Source organism: Cibotium barometz, chromosome 15 (assembly GCF_041138505.1).
Source record: "Cibotium barometz isolate CiBa-2024 chromosome 15, ASM4113850v1, whole genome shotgun sequence".
NCBI lineage: Eukaryota > Viridiplantae > Streptophyta > Polypodiopsida > Cyatheales > Cibotiaceae > Cibotium > Cibotium barometz.
In genome coordinates, this window is record NC_141060.1 from 20676270 (window position 1) to 20703735 (window position 27466).

At 39.8% G+C, this 27466-nt stretch overlaps 1 protein-coding gene across 1 annotated transcript; it reads right to left on the reverse strand.

The window, feature by feature from the left end:
* Positions 1–22919: 22919 nt before the first annotated feature.
* LOC147631044 (uncharacterized) lies at positions 22920–24231 on the reverse strand. The gene is made up of 4 exons (XM_086809025.1): positions 23710–24231; positions 23544–23633; positions 23319–23463; positions 22920–23235 (listed from the first exon to the last, which is right to left on the reverse strand). The coding sequence occupies exons 1-4, from the start codon at positions 24055–24057 to the stop codon at positions 23066–23068; spliced, it is 753 nt and encodes a 250-aa protein (XP_086665151.1). The 5' UTR covers positions 24058–24231; the 3' UTR covers positions 22920–23065.
* Between the last annotated feature and the right edge of the window lie 3235 nt (positions 24232–27466).

A 27466-nucleotide genomic window follows, 5' to 3' on the forward strand; every position in this document is an offset into this window, starting at 1 on the left:
AGATGTAAATGGTGTATGGTTCTTGTAGCATCCGACCTTTGTTGGCAATGTAGAACGTATTTTTGATGTTATGGAAGTACGTTACTTAAATCCATGATAGGAGTAACACAACAAAGGCATGATGACCCAAGTTTTCTTTATGCAATCAGTGGACCAAACCAAGTAAGAATACCCCAACAGGAGGGGATGGAGAAATGGAGGCAAGAGCATTACCTTGCACTCACCCCACGACTTGATGACATGCTGCTACCCACACCATGTCTATTATGGGTAGTAGTAGGTAAGTTTATAGATGAATGAAAGGGAATGAGATGCTTGAACAACTTGAAAAGATGCAAGCAGGAAGACAGCTTGAGCTCTTGTAAGCACACACACTCACATCAACCCTAGAAGAGAACACACAACATGAGAGGCCAAAAATTATTGTTCTTCTTTTTTACAACAAAAGGGTTCTACAAAAACGATCAGGGAAATACAACATAAGTACTAAAGTACTATGTACATGTGGTCCATAATGTGAACACGATAAGTGAGTGAGCTCACAAGATAAGTATGCCATAACTCAATCGTGGACTAGTAGCTAGTGTAGTCCCAACTATTGAATCACTGGCAAAACTCTATCGTGTCAGAATCCTCCCAAACACGCTAGTGATGTAAGTGGAAAAAATGGTCACCCAGGTATATCATAAGTGTCAGCTCGTATTGATCTTGACATCTCAACACTCCCCCTCATGATAAACTTCATCTCTAGGACTCCAAGCATAGTCTAAAATCTAAGAAGCTTCTCTCTTCTCAGGGATTTCGTGAAAATGTCAGCCACTTGCTCCTTTGTGCACTGACATACATGAGATCAATGTCTCCTAATAAAACCCTCTCTGTGATAAAGTGATAGTGGAGCTCTATGTGTTTGGTCCGCACATGAAAAATTGAGTTCCTCACCACTCTATACTGCTAAGGTTGTCACAATAGATGATAACCTATCTATCAACCTGCAACCCTGAATCACCAAGTAGCTTCTTGCGTAAGCAAACTATCTCACATGCTATCATTGCAGCACCCCTATACTCTGCCTCTGTACTCGACAAGGAAATTGTTCCCTACTTCTTGTTGCTCCATGTCATAACACCACTCCCAAAGGAAAACATAAATCCACTTGTAGATCTTCTATGTGTGATACAAACAGGGGAACGACAAGAAGAAGAGAGAAGAGAGAGAGTGAAGTTGCTTCAATAAATACTAGCTCTTTTCCAAAAAAGTTCAAAAGATGCCTTTATTATTGTGGTGTAGAAATTAGCGGAAAGTTGCCTTTATTATTAACATTAAAAATGACAAAAAAATATTTTTTATTTTGTTTGTTGTAAAATTAGAGTGCACCTCTCCCACTGCTATAAATATAGAGGTAAGATCCAAAGCACTTTGTTAAACACCATTGCTAGCAAGCCTTGTTAGTAGATTACACCACCCTAAACCCTCCTTTGTTTTTTTTTAATGGCCTCATCAAATATTAGCATTCAAGTTGTTGAGTTTCATGTATCCAGAGGGAGGCCACCAATGTGGAGGTCAAGAAGAAGACCATAGATGGTGCACAAGCATGGAAAGGTATCACGTCCTTTCCACTTCCTTGTTATGATGATGCTATTTCTCAAGGCCAAAGTGGTGGACTTAATTGCAATATGGTGAGCCTATGGTTTTATTGATGAATTGTTTGAGCGTGTCTAATTGCTATGGGAAGTGTGGAAGGGTATGAACACCATTTGCTTACTTTATGCCTACACCCCAGAGGACAAGCAATGCCCATAGTAGTAAATATGATGGTTTTCACATTTATATATTTGGAAGATTTATGTGAATGAACTTGGTTCTATTTTTAGTTTGAAGCAATAACCTCGATGTAGAGGATGTGATGTTGTCATGTTTTTATGTTTTAAGTCCCTCTGGCTGCTCACTATCGCCCTCTCCCTCTCAAATAATTATCGCATGTTACTCTCTCCAATTGTCTTCGTCTCTCTCTCTCTTAATGGAGGGGGGGGAGTATCTTTTTGAAATCCGCTCACTCGATTCCTAAAACGTTCTTGGCTAGAAAATGCTCACTGGATTCCCAGAAAATGCGCCCAAAAAAATCCCCCATCTGGGTACGGTATCTATAAAAGAAAGTTAGGATATTTACTTTGTATCAGAGAGATTAGTTATTTGTAGTGTTAAATGATAGGCAATGATGTACCTTGAGGATAAGCTTGATGAGACTACTATCCGTTGTGGTCATATATGATGCATCATGTATTGGTTTCCAAAGGAATTTGGCATGTCATCATTAGCATTAAGGCATGCTCTATCTTACCAACACATGATAATATGAGGACTTTGGATAGCGATACTAGTTCAAGTGTAACTATGGAATCTTCCTCCACACCTTCCATAGTGGAATAAGCTAAGTGGGATAGGAGGTACACACATGCACATGCATTCATGTCACTCTCTATGAAGAGGAGAATTATTTCTCATACTCACTCGTGTATAAGAGGAGAACTATTCCTCATTATTGCGCATGTAAACCTACCAAGCAAGCTTGGAATATGTGCTTGTTGCGTTTTACTAGGTATATAATGAGGAACTAGTGGCATACTTCTGTAAGCAATTGGAGTTCAGGCATATTAATGAGGAAGCTTTAATAAATGAAATTATCACAAGGATTAAAGTTTCATGAGGCGTATTGATCCAGAAAGTTCATGAGTGTCTACTTATCTCACACCTTTACCATATTCATTCTAATGTTTTGCATCCACACTTTGGCTTATGATTAAGAACCCCAATATCCTTATGTTTGATGAGTTAGTTATAATGTTCTTATAAGAAGATAAATCTCTCAAAAATCAAACTAGTGTGCATGTGCTGTTGAAATATTCTTAACGTGATGTCATGTATGGGGCACATATATGTGGGAATAAGGTAGAAGAAGATTACAATGCTATGAAATTGGAATATGGGTCACATGTATGTGGGAATAAGTTAGAAGAAGATTAGAATGCTATGAAATTGGTTTGGATGCAGTATAAGGTTATTAGGGCATGTGAATGGATGAATATAAAAGATGGCCAATGGTCAAAAAGTAGGTGCATGGAATGTGTAAGGGTGCACAAGGCATGTGAACATTTATGAACACATGGATAGCACATGTGTGCATAGAACATGTAAAGGAGAGCTCTATTAGAGCTACAAATTGATGTAACAAGATCATTCTCATAATGCAAAAAACATGATGTGTTGATTAGCCATAACTCATATCTTAATCACTTATATTGGAGTTGATATCATGCTCTAATGTTGCCTTCCTTCATCTTTTATCCACCTTAGCTCTCTCTTGCAACCCTCACACACTCCCTAGCCACCTCAAATCATGCATTTTTTCATTGTGTTATCAGACCTAGGTTAGTACTTCATTCTCAAAATTCAGCATTAGCAAAAAATAGTGGCTTCGTTAGGTATAATTAAGATTTTTAGCATCTCTAGTCAACCTTATCCCCATAATCTCAAAGTAGTGGCTCCATTGGAAGCTTTATTTCTCCATTTTCTCTCCATTATTTGGCAAGTCCTTCTAGGAGAATGTAGAAAACCTTAGGATGAGTCTATACACGAGAGTAAAGGTGACAAGAAACACGTGCATTTGATGCTACAGAGGAGATGCTTCAATTTTTGGAGAAAAACTTAAAATTGAGGAGCTCACACAAAATCATGAGTGTGTGTGTGTGTGTGTGTGTGTGTGTGTGCGTGCACATGTTCATGCACACCTAAGAGAGAGAGAGAGAGAGAGAGAGAGAGAGAGAGAGATAAGAAGAGATAAGAACCATATAAGACTTTAAGAAAGTCTCATTATCTCTTCAAATGCCTCTCTCTTATCTGGATCAACACACGCACAATCACCTCTTAGGTGACATTCCAAAGGAGTGAGTGATCTGCTATGATGTGACCGATAGGGGAGGGGTAGTGATGGATGCGAGGGGGAAAGAGGTAATGGAGTACATGCGTGGGGTAGTTTCAAACTTGTACAGAAATTGTTTTATTAGATTTAAAGATCAAAATAACCAATTAGTTGGGGAGGTGATAGATGCTGTACATAGTCGGTACCCCAATCCCCCACATGCGACATTCTCTCGGATGGGGAAGGACGCGAATAAGGGAGATCTTAAGTAATAAAAGATCTCACCTTAAGAAACTCGCGTACGATGATGGGCTAAATGTAGCTGCGGGTGGCTATCCTGCCGAGAAACCTGCCACTGCGCACAAACACGAGTGGAAGGAGGCAAAGAAACGAGCAGAGGGTGGCGTGAAGAGTAGGCAGCATGTGGAGGCACGACGGATCCAGATGGAGACCATTGGATCTTCGCATTTTGGATGATTCATGGGAGGAAGAGTTCGTAAGTATCTTGCCACTTTATTTGATTGTTTACTTAATTCATTGATTCTATGATTATTTTAATCTTACAAATTGTGTTGATTATGATACAGCGACGGGTTATGGGGAGGAAGCCCACAGCCCACGATACTGGGTATGCCCGCCGGCATAGCAAACATGACACATGGGCCCTCTTCAGAGCCGAGGGACGTATTACGGATGCACAGTTTGAGATGGCCATGATACCATACGGTCGACAGGTACTTGAAAACTCTAAACGAATGATTTTGGTTTATTGAATTACATATATATATATACTTATATACTATATATTACTTGAATAGGCACAAGCTGCTGCACCTGCTGATGATCCTGCCACTGATGATCCACCCGCCGCCACTGCTCCTGCTGGACGTGAGCACTACTCATCGGACATGTATACCGATGTGAGCTCATCTGATCATGGAGGGAGCAGCGGGTCATCATCTGGTCTGAGTAGTACTCAGACTTATAGTATCACATTCCATATTGAGGATGTGGTTGTATATATATTTTTGTAACTGAAGCCATGGGCTACTTCGACATATGGACTCCCTTTTATATATGTGTACACATAAAATTTTGATAGTAATATTGAATCGTGAATTGATAGTATTGCATTCATGTCTGTCTTGAATCGTGTGTTGACAATGTATGCATTCATGTCGTTCTTGAATCGTGTAATGACAATGCACTAAATCTTCCTTGTGGATGGTGCAATGCACCCAAAAAAAAATCCAGAGAGTGCTATTGGGTGCTGGAATGCTGGAACAGCATTCAGGTACAAAATAGCACTCTCTGGATTTTTTTTTTTGCTCTGTCTTCGCGTGTATAGACGCATCAAATCTGTAAAAGTCGCGTGTATATACGCGGATACTCTATCAAATGCGCGTGTATAAGCGTAGCTAAACTGACAAAACACGTGTATACGCCCTCGTATCAGCGCGTCTGACTGCTTCTATACATGCGCTTTTACACGCATGTCTCTGGCCGCGATGATACACGTGCTCATACACGGGCCCGTTACTTTTTTTCCACAAGTCATTTTTCGCCGCTAGGAGCGCGGGTATGAGCCTGATCCCTTGTAGTGTAATTCATCAAGCTCACCCTTATCTCTATAGGTTTGTACGATGAATCTGCTATAACGGAGATGCTTGATGTATCGTACAAACTTCAACTATCCACATCTCCTCTGAAAGAAGAACCCATAGGTTTGATTAGGTCTTATGATGAGAGTCCTTTGCCACCATCACAACTAGATGTCAACATTGCTATGGTGCCAAAGTGTTCTTCATCAAACCTACATCATCCTCATCAATGAAGATGGACAAATTGGCTTCAAAAGCTGGCTTGCATCACCCTTTGATAAGTCCAAGATGATGAGAAGGGGAGCGTATAAGGAACTTCTATATTTTTACTCCCAAATAGAATTTTGCTCCCTGTTCATGCAAAGTGGGACCCTATTGGGAAAACATAACTCCCACATGTATAGTAAATATTAGAACCATACTAAAACATACAACACATACCACATATTTCAAAAAAAAAAAGATAAAAAGTGGAGCACATAATAACACAGAGAGAATGCCTGAAAGCATAAGGTTTCCATAAATCATTTGGGTTATGTACATGCCTTGTGTAATGGATTTCACTTTGCACAACACCAACACACCAATTCTGGATTCAGATTATCAAAAGAATGGTATTATCAAGGAGTGTCTAACATACCACCTTTCCAAACATGCTTGCGTTACGTTTATGTGCCTTTATGGGAGACTTGTTGTGGAGATAATTTTATCAAATTTTCTTTATTTCAATTCCAACCCATGGATCCATGCCATAGATGTAAATGGTGTATGGTTCTTGTAGCATCCCACCTTTGTTGGCAATGTAGAACGTATTGTTGATGTTATGGGAGTACGTTACTCAAATCCATGATAGGAGTAACACAACAAAGGCATGATGACCCAAGTTTTCTTTATGCGATTAGTGGACCAAACCAAGTAAGAATACCCCAAGAGGAGGGGATGGAGCAATGGAGGCAAGAGCATTACCTTGCACTCACCCCACCACTTGATATGACATGCTGCTACCCACAGCATGTCTATTATGGGTAGTAGTAGGTAAGTTTATAAATGAATTCAAGGGAATGAGATGCTTGAACAACTTGAAAAGATGCAGGGAGGAAGACAGCTTGAGCTCTTGTAAGCACACACACTCACACGAACCCTAGAAGAGAACACACTTCCCTTTGTCAAATGTGGACATATGGTCGGTAACGCGGCCAGTGTATGTTCGTATCCTATTGGTATTCCCATAGAATCGGGCGGCATTTTGTCGTTAACACGACAAGTTGGTGTCGTCCGCTAGTGCATAAAATGTTTTTTGCATATTGCGGCATTTGATCGTTAACGCGGTCGAAAAAGTGTCGTAAATTTGCTTGCGTATTTCGGCATATGATCGTTAACGTGGTCGAATAAATGTCGTAAATTTGTTTGATTTGACTTGTATTGTTTTTATTGTGTTTGATCCATGCGATATTTGGTTGCTAACGCGGCATTAGTATTTCATGGATCAAAGTTTACATCATATTGTCTAAACGTTTTATTTTATAATATCGTGATTCGTAACTCGAAAAATATGAATCTCTCTCTTCTTACCCCCCTCTCTCTCTCATGATACACTTCACAACTCTTTCTCTATCTCTCTCATGATTCACTTCACAACACGATAGATGTGTAGATAATGATTTTTTTTATTTCTCTTAAAATATACATAATTCTTAATAATTTCTTTTTTCTCCCTCTATTTACTTAAAAATTAAAACAATACATTATTTTTCTCTTTAGGAACTCACAAAAACATTAAAAATATCATTTAATGTTTCTTCTCTCTATCTGTCACAACTCTCTCTTCCTCTCCTCTCTCTTTCTCTCTCTCATGATACACTTCACAATTCTCTCTCTCTCTCTCTCGCAATGATACACTTCACAACTCATGCTCTCTCTCTCTCATGATACACTTCACATCTCTCTCTATCACGATAGGTATGTAGATGAGGAGTGCTTTAGGATTACAAAACATTATTTTTCTCTCTTTAGGAACTCACAAAACTATAAAAAATGTCATTTAATTTTTTCTCTCTCTATCTGTCACACCTCTCTCTCTTCCTCCCCCTCTCTCTCTCTCTCTCATTCGATAATGTATACACTTCGTAAGTAATAATGCGCTTGTTGCGGTTGTCTCACGTTCGATAATGTATTGCATGATGTTGAGTTCAGTAATGTTGTTTGATATATTCTGTTTTTGTTTGATCATTGATAAGTAATGATACACTTATTACTGTTTTCTCACGTTTGATGATGTATTGGATGATGTTGAGTTCATTAAAATTATTTGATATTCCGTTTTTGTATGAACATTGACGATATTGATATACTTGTTGCTGTTCTCTCACGTTTGCTTGATGTTTATTTCAGTAATGTTTGATATTCTGTTTTTTTGTGTTTAGTGATATTTGCTAGATTTACGAAGACGATCAACATGCTTTCTCCCGAAGAGCGCAAAATCGTTCTGCGAGCAATTCGCATTGAAGCGGTCATCACAGTATCACAATGTACTGATGATGTCATCAAAAAGATCAATGAGTCTGAGATATTCATGCGAGATCTCATAGACCAAATATGGGAAAATGCACAGCGTCGGCTTCGAAGCGGAGGCAACGCTGAGCTGCTAGATAGACAGAAGATAGCAGATTTCAACCATCAGCACATAACACGAACCATTTTGGGGAGCATGCGTGTAGCATGCAGTGATCTTAGAGATGCTGCCCCGCCTGAAGCCAATATGCAACGTCTACAGTTATGGGACGTTGTATGGAGCGAGCAAAGAGCCAAGAGCAAGCGCATGAAGGCGTTGGATGCAGAGTCCCTCCCCAAAAGAGTGCGCATTGCCCAGGACGTCGCTGCAACGTCCAGTCAGGCAGATGCAAGTGGTACAGGTGTCATTAATCGTACCATCTACAATTCTATGTGCACACATCTTATTGGCATCCCGCACGAAGCTCTTCACGAAGGACGAACAATAGGCTCCGGTGTTTTTGGAACAGTAAAAGAGTATGCAATTAAAGGTATATCATTTTTACCGAAGCACATCACTTTTTGCGGAAAGCACTACAAAGGAGAAGGCAGCACGAAGTTCGAGAGCTTCCAAGCAGAGCAGGGTATGCAAGTGCTACATCCATCGATTGTCCGATGCATTGCCTTTACAAAAGAGGCTCCTTGGATCACAATTTTCCTGTACTATAATGGCGGCGCTCTTGGTGATACTCTTCTGAAGGTTCCCTTCAGATTCAGTGAGTTCACCAGAGCAATTTTTCGTTTGGATCGAGGATGGAGACAACCCCCGCCTGATAATATCCCTTTAAGTCATCTAGAACTTTCAAAAATAAAAGAGGTAGTAATAAACATGCCACATATTATGCATGCCCTGGTGGAAGGTCTAGCGGCAGCACATATGGCAGATGTTGTACATACCGACCTACATCCTTTCAATGTAGTGTTGGATTATACAAAAGAGCTAAAGCCACGCATAGGTATTATCGATTGGGGGTTGCTGCTGAGAGCGCCCAAAAAATGGGTGTCTCTCAATTTTGTTTTTGAAGCAGACAAGAACCCCGAGAAGGTGGCACAGGCAGTCTCTTACGCAGACAGAGAGTGAAATAAACGGCCGTGGATAGCCCCAGAGCTTTATGATCCATTTTTGGCAGATGCATACACTCCTGCATCTGATGTTTTTGCCTTGGGATATTTATTACAAACTTTATATGACTTTTGGCAGAAAGTGCAAGAGTTGTGGATGGATAATAGTTCCCATGACAAAGTTACCATGGATACTATTATTCATAGAGTCAAAAATTGGATGTTTCTGCCTAATCGCGATGAGCGAAAATCAATTTTGCAAGTAGTTGAATTTTTTAGATCACTAAATACTGACCCTATGAGGGCACAACGTCCTCTTGTAGAGCTATCGGTGGCATTCACCCCAACTTTGTAATGATACAGTATCAAGAGATTAAGTTTCAGGAATGGCATTTTGTTTCTCTCTTCAAAATTTGATGTGTCCAATGTTTCAAAATTTTGTTTCTCTCTTCATTGAGTCTTTGCAACATCTCTCTCCTCTTGTGGTGTTTAAGTTTATGTTTTCTCTTCAAAATTTGATGTGCGAGCATTGTTTGAAGTGTTTTTGGAGTCAAGTGGATATTTCTCATCGAGTCTTTGCAATACATATCTCCTCTCGTGGTGTTTGACTTCAAGATTTTGAGAGTAATGGTCAATTTATCTTACGTTGATCTTTACAATTCATTAAAATCCTAAAGTCATTTACGTTCATGCAGATATGGAGCAGGCGCAAGCGAACGAGCATCATGAGTTAGCCAAGAAGGCATACGAGCGAATGAAGGCCCTTGCACATGGCCTGACAGCCCGCGAAGCTACAAGAACAGCATGCAGGTTATCGAAATGGACAAATCCAACTTATGCCCAATGGAAAGACATAAACAAACGCGTAACCACAGAGATGATAAAGGAAATATGGCCATGTCTAGATGGCGAGATTAAGAAGGGAAGATGGAAGATTTCTCGTTGCACTCACAATGATATCAGAACTAATGCCGAGCGCATTTTCTTGGAGGTGTACGGTCGTCCTCTCCATAACGCCGACGCTCCACTCTATTTTGCTAAAATGCTATATGCTCACTTTATCCTAGAAACTCCAGTGGACTTCGCCTCCAGAGAGGCCACTGTCAACACCCACGACATACGTGAAGAGACAGTGACATTCACAAGAGAAGAACTTGCTCTCATGGTGGAGGGCACTGGACTGGAGTTAAACCAGGTCAAAGAAAGCTTAGGGACACAGCTAGCAGAGAAGGAGAAAGAAGCTGACCGATTAACTCAAGCGTCAACTCCTCCCCCGGCCAACACCAATTTAACTACAAAAGATTTTCTAGACAACTTCAAACGCAAAATATTTAGACAGGTGGGTGGTATCATATGGATTCAAGAGCAGCTAACAAAGATCAGCCAAGATGTGCAGAGCATCTCCTCACGTATTGCTCCTATGCGCCAAGGAAACCACATCTCTCATTTTTTGATACATCCTGATCTTGTGGGAGTTTCTGTTGAGGCTACAAGTTCCTCCACCCCCCAATGTCCTGTATGTTACAAAGTATTCGATGGGTGGAGCGGCCAGTATATACTACCATGTGGACACTATTACCACTTAATATGTTTAGTGAGACAAATGCAAAATACTTCCACATGTGCATTGTGCAATGTCCCAATAAATCAAGGTATTTATACAGTGTTCGGCATGGCTAGCGAATATAAACCACCAGGACCTTTAGATGCAACTCCTAGTGCAATTCGCAATTTATTTCAAGATGAGAGCTAAGAAAAACAAATTCTACTTTTGTATTGATAATTTCTCCAAATATGATCATTTGTACAAGTACTTTTTATTAAATTAATGAAGTGACTTCTTCCTCTATGTCAGTATCTTGCTCCAAAATTCTTTCACCGTTTACTCTCTCGTCTGCTAAATTAAGCTCATCTAAGTCAATGTCTAAATTGTCTTCTATCTCAAGGGTGGTGCACAACGTACGTCCAACATCAAAGTTCTCGTCTACTACATCTTCACAATTGTACATCCATCTGGGCATATCTTCTTCATACTCTTCGCTTTCGATGTCTCGCAAGATCTTTTCATTGCAGTACATGTAAACAAGTTTATCTGCTCGATCTGCAAGAAGTCGATTGCGAATAGTACTATGAATATATTTATACATGCTCCAGTTTCTTTCTGAGCCTGAGTTTGAAGAGCACTGACTTAGAACCTTCATCGCAAGGTTGCGCAATAAAGCATAATGCTCACCACCATTCATCATCCACCACTTCCATGCAGGTTGCTCTTTAGCCATTTGTTGAACAAGGGAGTTGGAAAATAAACCCTCTTTCAACCGAAATGAGGTCATCTCCTTTATGCACTGTACACGATCATCATCATTATTATAGAAAGTGTTTACCACTTTATAAAAACCTTGCACCACCTCAACGTTGGACATCAAATCCATATTCCAATATTCAGGATCTAACATGTAAGCAGCACTGTGCAGTGGTGAATGCGCTCCAATCCATCTAGCATGGAAGTACTTCAACAGAACTTTTCTTTGTCTACTGCAGAATGGTACACGCCATTGCTTTTCCACCACTGAATGCTCTAATTTCTCAGGACACTCCAAACTCCGCTGGACAGTCCACCATTGCATCCATGCTTTTTCGAGATTAGGCGCTCTTTGATCAAGACTTCGTACAGCATACATAACAGGCATCATTACATGGTATGCATCCATCACACTGTTCCACCAACTTCTTCTCGTAAGCGCTCCCTTCAAGACTTTGATTTTCTCTTTCACTTTTTCAAGTTGAGTGTTCTCCCAGTCATGAAATGCCATGCATGTAAATGTTTCCCAAACTGCATCTTTATTTCTAAGAAGAGACTCAAAAGTGTAAAAGTGAGTGCAAAACCTAGTCTCCGCTGGAAGCTTTAACATAACTGACATGCGAGGTCGAAACATATCTAAAACTCTCTGTCTCTTGAGCATGAATTTCACAAGCTAGCGAGCAGTGTCGACGATTGAGGCAAACCATTTGGTATCATTAGATTTATACCAATCTTTTAATACAAGATTCAAACTATGAGTATTACAGCCTACCGAAAAAATATGTGGATATTGTCGCTGTAGGATTCTGGATGCATTTTTACAATTTTTTGCATTGTCCATGACGACTTGGACTATATTTTTGGCACCCACTTCCTCTATCACAGAGCTAATGACTTGAGCAATGTAAGCCCTAGTTTTGATTGAACCAGCTGAATCCACGGCACGGATGAAAGTCTCACCTCTAGGTGAAATAACCATTACATTAATTAATGGTTTTGTTTGCACATTAGACCATCCATCACTTACTATACTACATCCAGAAAGCTCTATATTGCTAAGAATTATTCTTTGTACACGTTCTTTTACCTGCGCATAACATTTCTCTAATAGATCATTTCGCATAGCATGGTACGTAGGCGGTGAAAACCCTGGTCCAAACTCACCAATTTTCTTCCATGCTCTCTTCCAATGCTCATTGTCCACCATCATCATAGCACTCCCAGAAAAGTAGATCGCTTCAGCAAGGACGAGTTGTGCATCATCGAGTCGACCTTGACGTAGGCTTTCTTGCAATGAAGTTTGACGCATGGGTATATTTCCTACGTCAAAGTTTCGCTTGCAAGAAGATGCACTGGGTAGATTACTTTCTGGTTGCACATTGCCGTTTGGGGTACAAGTAGGCGATGTAGCGGGAGTTTGATGATTAGAACAACAGTGTTCTTGCTACCTTGATACATTAACGGTAGGAGTGTCATGTTTTCTTGAATCTTTCTTTTGAATTTCTTCTCTTATGCGTTTGGCCACTATAGGTGCAGAGGGGTGGGTACATGACTTTTTCTTCGGTCCGCCTAAAAAGTGTTCTCTTAGTCGAGGCGCCCCACCTGATTTTACTGCATGGCATAGCTTACACTCCCAATCTATGAATCGATCACCAACGTTAATTGCATATTGCCACTCTATCCCAGGTGCCTTTTTTTTTCTGCTATTTGAAATTTGGACTCTATTGGAGGTATCACTGGATCCAACATTGTCCTCCATCTCAACAAATAACCTATTCAACCAAGCATATAACAATGAATACACAAATGAAAAAACAACAAATCACTCACGTATAACAAAACATACATCTGCAGACAAAGTACTTCGAAACTATCTTGACAAATACAAAAGATCATCACATAACATAAAACTACTTCAAACTATCTTGCAAGGTCTTACTACAAAACTACTTCGAGACTATCATGCACATTGCACCCCCAATGAAGGATGCCTTTTGTACCCAATTAAGGATACTTTATACAATCAAAGATCTATACTTGCCCAATACTCTAGTATAGGACAATAGACCTTCTCTAACATTCACAAAAAAAATCAAAGATCTATGCTTGCCCAATACTCTAGTATAGGACAATAGACCCTTGTCTACTCTAAACTATATCAAGTATCAAGAACCAATACAAGCCCCTAAGCAGGACTCTTGGCTCCATCAAACCATTCATAAAGCAGAATGAGGTAGATTACGTACGTGGCTCAAATGCAAAGCTGAATGACTCCAAATTTGTCCCTAAATCTCCGCAAGTATTAGCTACGAACCACACCCTGCCCCCAGTTCAAAGAACTAAGGACGAGTGGCCCAATAGCCTTAGGAGTGCCTACAAGGAAAGACGACAGCCCCTAAAATAAGGACGTTCTTCCCAAGAGGACACTTCTAGCAACTCGAGAGCTCTACAAGTACTTTGAGGAGAGATATCACGCCCCCAAAACAAGGACTATCTTCCCAAAAGTTGTACGATGGGTGTCGGGCAGTGTTTATATACAGAATAATACCCCGCCGGTGTTCCTTGTTTTTCCCGGCAGGCCCGCCGGGCTTTTGTCTTTCCCGGCGGGCCCGCCGGGAAAACTCTGTATCCTGGCGGGCCCGCCGGGAAAGATAGAAGCCCGGAGGTGTTACTGGACTAGTGGGTTCCGGCAGGTCATTTCTCAGGTCATGTGAATATACAATGTGATCACAAGTTTTAATATGTTAACACTAGGTTTTGTTAACGTGATCACGAAATTGTGAAGACGTTAATGAAATCCCTGTCTGTAAATAATTGGAGTTCAAGCATATTAATGAGGAAGCTTTAATGGATGAAATTATCATAAGGATTAAAGATTTTAGGGAGAAACTTGCATGTATTGATGAGGTGTATTGATCCGGAAAGTTCATGAGTGTCTACTATTCTCACACCTTTACCATATTCATTCTAATGTTTTGCATCCACACTTTGGCTTACGATTAAGAACCCCAATATCCTTATGTTTGATGAGTTAGTTACAATGTTCTTATAAGAAGATAAATCTCTGAAAAATCAAACTAGTATGCACGTGGTGTTGAAATATTCTTCATGTGATGTCATGTATGGGGCACATGCATGTGGGAATAAGGTAGAAGAAGTTTACAATGCTATGAAATTGGAATATGGGTCACATGTATGTGGGAATAAGTTAGAAGAAGATTAGAATGCTATGAAATTGGTTTGGATGCAATATAAGGTTATTAGGGCATGTGAATGGATGAATATAAAAGGTGGTCAATGGTCAAAAAGTAGGCGCATGGAAGGTGTAAGGGTGCACAAGGCATGTGAACATTTATGAACACATGGATGGCACAAGTGTGCATAGAACATGTGAATGAGAGCTCTATTAGAGCTACAAATTGATGTAACAATATCATTCTCATAATCCAAAAAACATGATGTGTTGATTAGCCATAACTCATATCTTAATCACTTATATTGGAGTTGATATCATGCTCTAATGTTGCCTACCTTCATCTTTTATCCACCTTAGCTATCTCTTGCAACCCTCACACACTCCCTAGCCACCTCAAATCATGCATTTTTTCATCTTGTTATCAGACCTAGGTTAGTACTTCATTCTCAAAATCCAGCATTAGCAAAAAAGTAGTGGCTTCGTTAGGTATAATTAAGATTTTTAGCATTTCTAGTCAACCTTATCCCCATAATCTCAAAGTAGTGGCTCCATTGGAAGCTTTATTTCTCCATTTTCTCTCCATTATTTGGCAAGCCCTTCTAGGAGAATGTAGAAAACCTTAGGATGAGTCTCTACACGAGAGCAAAGGTGACAAGAAACACGTGAATTTGATGCTACAGAGGAGACGCTTCAATTTTTGGAAAAAAAACTTAAAATTGAGGAGCTCGCACAAAATCATGAGTGTGTGTGTGTGTGTGTGCACGTGCTTGTTCATGCACACCTAAAGAGAGAGAGAGAGAGAGAGAGAGAGAGAGAGAGAGAGAGAGAGAGAGAGAGAGAGAGAGAGAGAGAGAGAAGAAGACATAAGAACCATATAAGACTTTAAGAAAGTCTCATTATCTCTTCTTATGCCTCTCTTATGTGGATCAACACACTCACAATCACCTCTTAGGTGACATTCCAAAGGTGGTAGGTATCTCTTGAGTGACATTCCAATGCTGGAAGGTATCTATTTTCCATACAGTTTTTTATTACTTAGTATGTCATTTAAAAAAAAACATTTACATGTAGTTTCCATAATCGCAACCCTTTTAAAAAATGTAGAGACATGATACAACAGAAAATTGGTCATGACTATATATTGCTCGTTGGCAATAGGCCCTTCCATGGTCATGACTATTTATTGCTTGTTGGGCAATAGGCTCCTACATGTTCGTGACTATTTATTACTGATTGGAAATAGGTCCTTATATGAATAGAAGTTTCCATGTTAATTTAATGCGTCAATTATTAATGAAACAATGTGCCTGTTTATTTATTAAGTTTGTTTTTCGAGAAATGTAAGTTTGTTATATTATTTTTCAAATACTACATTTAATTATGCTTTAACCCTAAAAAACAATTAGTGAGTAGCATAATGATATATGCATTATCATTGAGAGAGACATGCCTTGAGCCATAACGGTAGGCTTGCACCATGTGGGACACATCACCTCACTGCATAGAGCTCTTAATTACCTCTATTTTCAAACTGTTTGGAAGTAAAGAGGTGCTTTCAAATAGCTAATAAATACCATCACTAGGCACTAGATGTGCATACTTCAAAATGGCAAATCATGTCTTTATTGAAGTTATGTGATTGATCAACAAGTCAAAAAAAATCATAATCATACAATGGCCGATGGCCATGTAATCCCCATGTGAATTCCTAGTAGATTGTCACCAACATCCACCAATCTTGTTTCCTAACATCTTTTATGAAATTGGAGTCGGACAAAATAAATGAAGAGTATGGTGGAGGTGAACATAGACAACATGACTTCCATTCCATAGTTTGTGCCAAATTGTGGGATGTCAACGAAAGCATCCATAAGATTATAAGCTCACCCTTATCTCTATAGGTTTGTACGATGAATCTACTATAACGGAGATGCTTGATGTATCGTACAAACTTCAACTATCCACATCTCCTCTGAAAGAAGAACCGATAGGTTTGATTAGGTCTTATGATGAGAGTCCTTTGCCACCATCACAACTAGATGTCAACATTGCTATGGTGCCAAAGTGTTCTTCATCAAACCTACATCATCCTCATCAATGAAGATGGACAAATTGGCTTCAAAAGCTGGCTTGCATCACCCTTTGATAAGTCCAAGATGATGAGAAGGGGAGCGTATAAGGAACTTCTATATTTTTACTCCCAAATAGAATTTTGCTCCCTGTTCATGCAAAGTGGGACCCTATTGGGAAAACATAACTCCCGCATGTATAGTAAATATTAGAACCATACTAAAACATACAACACATACCACATATTTCAAAAAAAAAAAGACAAAAAGTGGAGCACATAATAACACAGAGAGAATGCCTGAAAGCATAAGGTTTCCATAAATCATTTGGGTTATGTACATGCCTTGTGTAATGGATTTCACTTTGCACAACACCAACACACCAATTCTGGATTTAGATTATCAAAAGAATGGTATTATCAAGGAGTGTCTAACATACCACCTTTCCAAACATGCTTGCGTTACGTTTATGTGCCTTTATGGGAGACTTGTTGTGGAGATAATTTTATCAAATTTTCTTTATTTCAATTCCAACCCATGGATCCATGCCATAGATGTAAATGGTGTATGGTTCTTGTAGCATCCCACCTTTGTTGGCAATGTAGAACGTATTGTTGATGTTATGGGAGTACGTTACTCAAATCCATGATAGGAGTAACACAACAAAGGCATGATGACCCAAGTTTTCTTTATGCGATTAGTGGACCAAACCAAGTAAGAATACCCCAAGAGGAGGGGATGGAGCAATGGAGGCAAGAGCATTACCTTGCACTCACTCCACCACTTGATATGACATGCTGCTACCCACACCATGTCTATTATGGGTAGTAGTAGGTAAGTTTATAAATGAATTCAAGGGAATGATATGCTTAAACAACTTGAAAAGATGCAGGAGGAAGACAGCTTGAGCTCTTGTAAGCACACACACTCACACGAACCCTAGAAGAGAACACACAATATGAGAGGCCAAAAATTATTGTTCTTCTTCTTCACAACAAAAGGGTTCTACAAAAATGATAAGGAAAATACAACATAAGTACTAAAGTACTATGTACATGTGGTCCATAATGTGAACACGATAAGTGAGTGAGCTCGCAAGATAAGTATGCCATAACTCAATTGTGGACTAGTAGCTAGTGTAGTCTCAACTATAGAATCAGTGGCAAAACTCCATCATGTCAAAATCCTACCAAACACGCTAGTGATGTAAGTGGCAAAAATGGTCACCCAGGCATATCATAAGTGTCAGCTCGTGTTGATCTTGACATCTCAACACTCCCCCTCATAACCAAATCCATCTCTAGGACTCCAAGCATAGTCTAAAATCTAAGAAGCTCCTTTGTTCTTAGGGATTTCATGAAAATGTCAACTACCTGCACCTTTGTGCGCTAACATACATGAGATCAATGTCTTCTAGATCTCCTATGTGTGATACAGACAGGGGAACGACGAGAAGAAGAGAGAAGAGAGAGAGTGAAGTTGCTTCAATACATACCAGCTCTTTTCCAAAAAAGTTAAAAAGATGCCTTTATTATTGTGGTGTAGAAATTAGAGGAAAGTTGCCTTTATTATTACATTAAAAATGATAAAAAATATTTTTTATTTTGTTTGTTGTAAAAGTAGAGTGCACCTCTCCCAATGCTATAAATATAGAGGTAAGATCCAAAGCACTTTGTTAAACACCATTGCTAGCAAGCCTTGTTAGTAGATTACACCACCCTAAACCCTCCTTTGTTTTTTTTAATGGCCTCATCAAATATTAGCATTCAAGTTGTTGAGTTTCATGTATCTAGAGGGAGGCCACCAATGTGGAGGTCAAGAAGAAGACCATAGATGGTGCACAAGCATGGAAAGGTCTCACGTCCTTTCCACTTCCTAGTAATGATGATGCTATTTCTCAAGTCAAGGCCAAAGTGGTGGACTTAATTGCGATATGGTGAACCTATAATTTTATTCATGAATTGTTTGAGCGTGTGGTACGAACACCATTCGCTTACTTTGTGCCTACACCCCAGAGGACAAGCAAGGCCCATAGTAGTAAATATGATGGTTTTCACATTTATATATTTGGAAGTTTTATGTGAATGAACTTGGTTTTATTTTTAGTTTGAATCAATAACCTCGATGTAGAGGATGTGATGTTGTCATGTTTTTATGTTTTCACACCCTCTGGCTCACTATCGCCCTCTCCCTCTCAAATAATTATCTCATGTTACTCTCTCCAATTGTCTTCGCCCCTCTCTCTCTCTTCATGGAGGGGGGAGGGTATCTTTTTGGAATCCGCTCACTCGATTCCTAAAACGTTCTCGGCTAGAAAATACTCACCGGATTCCCAAAAGGCGCTCTCTAGAAAATGCGCCAAAAAAAAATCCCCCATCTGGGTACGATATCTATAAAAAGTAGTTAGGATATTTACTTTGTATCAGAGAGATTAGTTATTTGTAGTGTGAAATGATAGGCAAAGATGTACGTTGAGAAAAAGCTTGATGAGACTACTATCCGTTGTGGTCATATATGATGCATCATGTATTGATTTCCAAAGGGATTTGGCATGTCATCATTAGCATTAAGGCATGCTCTATCTTACCAGCACATGATAATATGAGGACTTTGGATAGCGATACTACTTCAAGTGGAACTATGGATTCCATAGTGGAATAAGCTAAGTGGGATAGGAGGTACGCACATGCACATGCATTCATGTCACTCTCTATTAAGAGGAGAATTATTTCTCATACTCACTCGTGTATAAGTGGAGAATTATTCCTCATTATCGCGCATGTAAAACTACCAAGCAAGCTTGGGATATGTGCTTGTTGCGTTTTACTAGGTATATAATGAGGAACCAGTGGCATACTTCTGTAAGCAATTGGAGTTCAGGCATATTAATGAGGAAGCTTTAATGGATGAAATTATCATAAGGATTAAAGATTTTAGGGAGAAACTTGCATGTATTGATGAGGCATATTGATCCAGAAAGTTCATGAGTGTCTACTAATCTCACACCTTTACCATATTCATTCTAATGTTTTGCATCCACACATTGGCTTATGGATTAAGAACCCCAATATCCTTATGTTTGATGAGTTAGTTACAATGTTCTTATGAGAAGATAAATCTCTAAAAAATCAAACTAGTATGCATGTGGTGTTGAAATATTCTTCATGTGATGTCATGTATGGGGCACATGTATGTGGGAATAAGGTAGAAGAAGATTACAATGCTATGAAATTGGAATATGGGTCACATGTATGTGGGAATAAGCTAGAAGAAGATTAGAATGCTATGAAATTGTTCTGGATGCAATATAAGGTTATTACGGCATGTGAATGGATGAATATAAAAGGTGGTCAATGGTCAAAAAGTAGGCACATGATGGAAGGTGGTCAATGGTCAAAAAGTGGGCACATGGAAGGTGGTCAATGGTCAAAAAGTAGGCGCATGGAAGGTGTAACGGTGCACAAGGCATGTGAACATTTTTGAACACATGAATGGCACAAGTGTGCATAGAACATGTAAAGGAGAGCTTAGAGCTACAAATTGATGTAACAAGATCATTCTCATAATGCAAAAAACATGATGTGTTGATTAGCCATAACTCATATCTTAATCACTTATATTGGAGTTGATATCATGCTCTAATGTTGCCTTCCTTCATCTTTTATCCACCTTAGCTCTCTCTTGCAACCCTCACACACTCCCTAGCCACCTCAAATCATGCATTTTTTCATCTTGTTATCAGACCTAGGTTAGTACTTCATTCTCAAAATTCAGCATTAGCAAAAAATAGAGGCTTCGTTAGGTATAATTAAGATTTTTAGCATCTCTAGTCAACCTTATCCCCATAATCTCAAAGTAGTGGCTCCATTGGAAGCTTTATTTCTCCGTTTTCTCTCCATTATTTGGCAAGCCCTTCTACGAGAATGTAGAAAACCTAAAACTTAAAATTGAGGAGCTCACACAAAATCATGAGTGCGTATGTGTGTGCGCGTGCTTGTTCATGCACACCTGAGAGAGAGAGAGAGAGAGAGAGAGAGAGAGAGAGAGAGAGAGAGAGAGAGAGAGAGAGAGAGAAGAACCGTATAAGACTTTAAGAAAGTCTCATTATCTCTTTTTATGCCTCTCTCTTATCTGGATCAACACACGCACAAGCACCTCTTAGGTGACATTCCAGAGGTGGCAGGTATCTCTTGAGTGACATTCCAATGCTGGAAGGTATCTATTTTCCATACAGTGTTTTATTCCTTAGTATGTCATATTTAAAAAAAGATTTACATGTAGTTTCCATAATCGCAACCCTTATAAAAAACGTAGAGACATGATACAACAAAAATTTGGTCATGGCTGTATATTGCTTGTTGGCAATAGGCCCTTCCATGGTCATGACTATATATTGCTTGTTGGCAATAGGCCCTTCCATGGTCATGACTATTTATTGCTCGTAGGGCAATAGGCTCCTACATGTTCGTTACTATTTATTACTCATTGGCAATAGGTCCTTATATGAATAGAAGATTCCATGTTAATTTAATGCATCAATTAATAATGAAACCATGTGCTTGTTTATTAATTAAGTTTGTTTTTTAGATATGTAAGTTTGTTTATATTATTTTTTAACTACTACATTTAATAATGCTTTAAAAAAGAATTAGATAGTAGCATAATGATATATTCATTATCATTGAGAGAGACATGCCTTGAGCCACAACGGTAGGCTTGCACCATGTGGGACACATCACCTCACCGCATAGAGCTCTTAAATACTTCTATTTTCAAGCTATTTGGAAGTAAAGAGGTGCTTTCAAATAGCTAATAAATACCATCACTAGGCAGTAGATGTGCATACTTCAAAATGGCAAATCGTATCTTTATTGAAGTTATGTGATTGATCAACAAGTCAAAAAAAAATCATAATCATACAATGGCCAATGGCCATGTAATCCCCATGTAAATTCCTATTAGCTTGCCACCAACATCCACCAATCTAACATCTTTTATGAAATTGGAGTCTGACAAAATAAATGAAGAGTATGGTGGAGGTGAACATAGACAACATGACTTCCATTCCATAGTTTGTGCCAAATTGTGGGATGTCAACGAACACATCCATAAGATTATAGCCTTTTCTATAGAGTTTCCTTCCAAGAATAAAGTACATCATCCTGGCAGGTGCCAAACATTGCTACACACAAATACATGGTTAGGCTTCTTGAAATGGACATGCAATAAAAAATTGTACACAACATGAGAATCGTTTAGACAAAAATCAACGTGGGGAAAAAAGGCTCTCATACTTGATAAACCCAAGGTAGTAGGTTTGTAAGTTTGGTCATGCTGAACACCTCATCAAGGAACCAATCACTATGCACAGAGGCCACCACATCATCTACCACGATTGTGCCTTTGAGAGTGAAGGGATTAAAGAGACCTCTCTCAATTACCATTCCAAGGCCTATGAAAGTTGTTGAGAGCATGCACCATGTCAATATTGGTCTATGACTTCATATGGGGACAATTTTTTTAATATTAGAAAGCATAGTGCACCTGTGACAGTGTAAAGAGAGAAGCGACCACTCCACTCATTCCAAACCCACATTCGATCGTTGATCAAGACATCTTTTGCATACTTGTACAGGATATTGCCTCCTGAGTGATCTTTTGAAGCTCCTTGGAGTCAAATTTTCAAAGAAGGTATGATTAGTTCCCCCTCTTAAAAGTATGACATTTAATACCTCCTTACTATTTCCTACTGCCCTTTAATATGGAAAGATATTCGTATTATTATTTAAAGTTTAAGAGGGGCATGTCAGCTTGTAGCATGGATTTCATAAAGTTCACAACAGAGAGTAGAAGCCCTTCAACATTTTCAATGAGGATGCCTATGATATAGTGTACCTGAAGCACTGCTAGTGATAGCAAAGTGTAGTGGGCTAAGCTCAAGCATCCTCGATTCATACGGAGGTTCACTCGATTGAAGGCTTATTTGGACGAAGATTGATGAAGCATTTGCATCAGCGTGACCCATGGCATATACATCGCTAAACTCCAATTTTCTATTCCAAACGCCAACCTGAGATAACGTCAAAGCGTTGTCTGTCATTGTGTGGGTGTGGATGTGTGTGTGTGTGAGAGAGAGAGAGAGAGAGAGAGAGAGAGAGAGAGAGGGTGTGTGTGTGATTGATTGAGCGAGAGAGGGAGAGCTGATACCTTGTCTCCAATGGCGATCTCGGACATCAATTTTTTCTCACCTGTGGGTGTGATCACATAGGCATTTCCTGTTGGGAACCGTTGTGGAGGTTGCCGAATCAGAACACTGAATATTGGGCTATCTTTAGAGCACTTGAGGTGAAAGTGTGCCCAGTGCAAGGGTTAGCTAGTACCTTTGAAGCAGTTGGAGGCCGCTTCTGCGGCGCATTGAGCGGCAGCACCGATTTCAGCATTCACACCCACGACTCCGATAGCACAGAAGGGTGCCAAGATACCCGTGGTCAAGCAAGGGGCTACGGAAAGAACGCTCCCAACGACTCCCTTCACAGCACCTGCACAAACCATTGTGTAATGCAGTTATAAGGCGAGAAGATCAATGGCCTATCTAAGGGTTATCTTAAGCAAGCATGCAGACCTGAGGCCGCACAGTTGTCTAGGAGCCGGCGACGGCCTCCGTAGTCGCTGTAGTAGTTGGAGCCCTGCGTGTACAGGTTCATTATGTCGTCGCCTGTGTTGTACATGGCGCAGCCGATTGAGGGAGCGTTATCATCGCAGACGAGCTACAGGCATGCAGATTTAATTCGTATAAGCATCGACGTAAAGTTATACGAAGCTGTAGCAGAAACGTAAATTAACATACAGCGTTGATGCGTCCCGTGTCGTCGCTGAAGACCATCTCCACACCCACTGGGGAATTGTAGGATGCGTCACAGCCACCAACCGCTATAACCTGGAATAATTAAGGCACGTTCTGAATATTCTTACGAATAACTACAATGAAGCCACGATGAGAAAATTCCACATACTTGCAAATTCCAAGCGTTGGTGGCGCCGTAAGCTGTCACTGTGGCCGGGATTGTCTGCACGCCACTCTCGATCATCCCGCAAGCGGCTTCCACGGCGCTCGCCGGAACCGCCCCCCAGAAGTAACCGGGAGAACCCTGTTCCAGCGCCGACACGCTGTTCATCTCCATTAGGGTGATCCAGGACGTGCCCTCGGGATAGCCATCGTCGAGAGGCGTGGTGACAGACAGCTCCAGGTAGTCTTGGCCATGGGAAATAGGGGCGCCCATCATGAGGCAGAGCGTGAGCGTTAGAACAAGCGGCAGCATAGTGCGTGTATTTGCTGCAAGCCCCATCATTATGCTGTGCATTATAAGCGAATCGCTGATGCAACGAGGTCACTACTGGAAACGCAACAATGGCTATAGGTGCGTGGGATGCGAAAAACAGAAACCGATAAGAGGTCACTGAGGTGCGATTCCGAGGCGATCTCTTATGTAGCTCACCCACATCTGCTAATTGCCATGCGCTAATTCCCATGCGAGCAACAGAATGATTGGGCGGGTCCTTTGGCTCCATGTGCTTGACGTCTTCTATCATTGACACGCGCATATTCGCACAAGGCTGGTAGAGATTCTCTGCGGTAGCCGTTTATGTCGTGATATCACTCCATAGCGGGTCGGGTTGATTTGTCAGTTCACACATTAGCGTGCTACAGAGTAAACGCCAAGCAGCTCACACATTAGCCGGTTACGTCGTGATATACTATAACGCACTCCATAGCGGGTTGACTCGTGGCCCGGATTTGTCAGTTCACACATTAGCGTGCTACAGAGTAAACGCGAAGCAGCTCACGATCGAAGCAAGCTAAGGTCTCGTTACTCGTATACTTTTTAAAAAATTGCCTCAAGACGCCACCTTCCCATCTGTTTTAAGTTTTCACCACATTAATAGATTGCATCACCTATTGAATACATGTGATATAGTAAGTAATAATGAAGTTCAGTCAACACACCTAATATCTACCAATGGTAAATCATATTGATGTTTCGATCAAAACACCCAACATTTATCTACCACATATTCTCTCTCTCTCTCTCTCTCTCTCTCTCTCTCTCTCACACACACACACACACAAAAACAAACTAACCAAGGAAACGTACACCACATGCTTTACTTTTTTGCCATGTCGCAACCAACTAATGTAACAAGATTTTTAAAAGCGAAGAACCATACTACGGTCATAGAGACCTTTCATTTACTTTGATCGATGATAGTAGCAGGAGGGTTGAACACCATGAAGATTTGGGCCATGTTAGGAGATACAGTTTTCATGTTGACAAACAACACTAGCTTATCCTTCACACACTACATAGCCTGTTGACTCGTGGCCCAAACTTCTCAGTGCACACATTAGCGTGCTACATAGTAAACGCAAAGCAGCTCAATAACCATCACGATCAAAGTAAAGTAAGGCCTCGTATATGTTTTTATTTAAAAAACTCCACCTTACCATCTGTTTTAAGTTTTCACCACATTAATAGATTATATCACATATTTGATACATATGATGTAGTAAATAATAATGAAGTTTAGTCAACACCCCTAATATTTACCTATATATATGCATCAAGCTTATCTATTGTAAATCATATTGAACTTTCCATCAAAACCTAGGACATTTATCTACACACACCAAACATTTGTCTACAAAAATTGCCTCAAGACGCCACCTTCCCATCTGTTTTAAGTTTTCACCACATTAATAGATTGCATCACCTATTGAATACATGTGATATAGTAAGTAATAATGAAGTTCAGTCAACACACCTAATATCTACCAATGGTAAATCATATTGATGTTTCGATCAAAACACCCAACATTTATCTACCACATATTCTCTCTCTCTCTCTCTCTCTCTCTCTCTCACACACACACACACACACAAAAACAAACTAACCAAGGAAACGTACACCACATGCTTTACTTTTTTGCCATGTCGCAACCAACTAATGTAACAAGATTTTTAAAAGCAAAGAACCATACTACGGTCATAGAGACCTTTCATTTACTTTGATCGATGATAGTAGCAGGAGGGTTGAACACCATGAAGATTTGGGCCATGTTAGGAGATACAGTTTTCATGTTGACAAACAACACTAGCTTATCCTTCACACACTACATAGCCTGTTGACTCGTGGCCCAAACTTCTCAGTGCACACATTAGCGTGCTACATAGTAAACGCAAAGCAGCTCAATAACCATCACGATCAAAGTAAAGTAAGGCCTCGTATATGTTTTTATTTAAAAAACTCCACCTTACCATCTGTTTTAAGTTTTCACCACATTAATAGATTATATCACATATTTGATACATATGATGTAGTAAATAATAATGAAGTTTAGTCAACACCCCTAATATTTACCTATATATATGCATCAAGCTTATCTATTGTAAATCATATTGAACTTTCCATCAAAACCTAGGACATTTATCTACACACACCAAACATTTGTCTACACAAATTCTCTCTCTCTCTCTCTCTCACACACACACGCATGCACGAATCAGACTAACCAAGGAAAGCTACATGTTCTTTATTTTTTTGGCATAGCGCAACAAACTATTGTAAAAGGAAATTTAGAAGAAAAGATCCATACTATGGACATCAAGACCTCTCATTTACTTCGATAAATGATAGTAGCATGAGGGTTGAACACCATGAAGATTTGAACCATGTTAGGCAAGACAATATTCGAGCCATTAAGAGCATTTAACATTGGAGATGCAAAGGAGATATAATTTTAATGTTGGCAACACTAGCTTATCCTTCAAACAAAGAAGATCACAAGAATGAGATGAGAGTGGCAATTAAGGGATAAGAAGAAACTAGTGGCAAGAATCTCCAGGTGAATATGTAAAAAGGCACTCATGCCATCAAGCATACCTTTAGTTCCTCCAAATTCACTTGTCACCACATGATGACTATGTTGAGAAGTGTGGTGCCATAGAGCACATGTAGAGGCAGGGAGTAAGTAGGTGAGCATGAAGCCACCCAAAAAATTGGATTATCCCACATACGTGGAACAAGCAAAGTTGTACTCTACCCATATAAAAGGAGTCATTTTGAAGCAATGAAAGTACAAGCCATTGCACATATCTCAAGTCTCTCTAGTATAAGTCCAAGATAATCTATCTTGGGACCTAGTTGATTTGAGTCTATTGCACATACACATCATGATGGGTGCAATTGACACCATCCGCCTTAGCTTAGTGTAATCACTCATCATTAGCATGTGATTAGCTTAGTCCACATGCATTAGTGAAGGTACCATGGATTTTAACATGGCATCGGAGCTTCCTCTCACCCCATGAGCTCCTCTAACTCTCCATTGTATTAATCTCAGCATATATTAGCACTAATATCCCATTAGCTCCACTAATCCCATCTTATGCTCTTCTCATCTCTTATGGCCCAAATTTACAGAGTTGATTTTTCTCTATTCTCTACTCACAATTCGTCTAATTCCTCTTAGTAGATGTTATACAATGCTATGAGCCATCCAAACCCCAAGCCTCATTTCAAATGATCCAGCGATTAAACTGCAACAACAAGCACAATATGAGTCGAGGCCTTTCTGCTAAATCTGAGTGATTTTTGCATGTTTTGAGATGATTCTTGTGCTCTTTCCCTTGTTTCTCTTAAGAGAAATAAGGCTATACAAAAATCCCCATCAAATTGCACTTTAGTTAACTCAGTTGAACACTCCAAATTTTC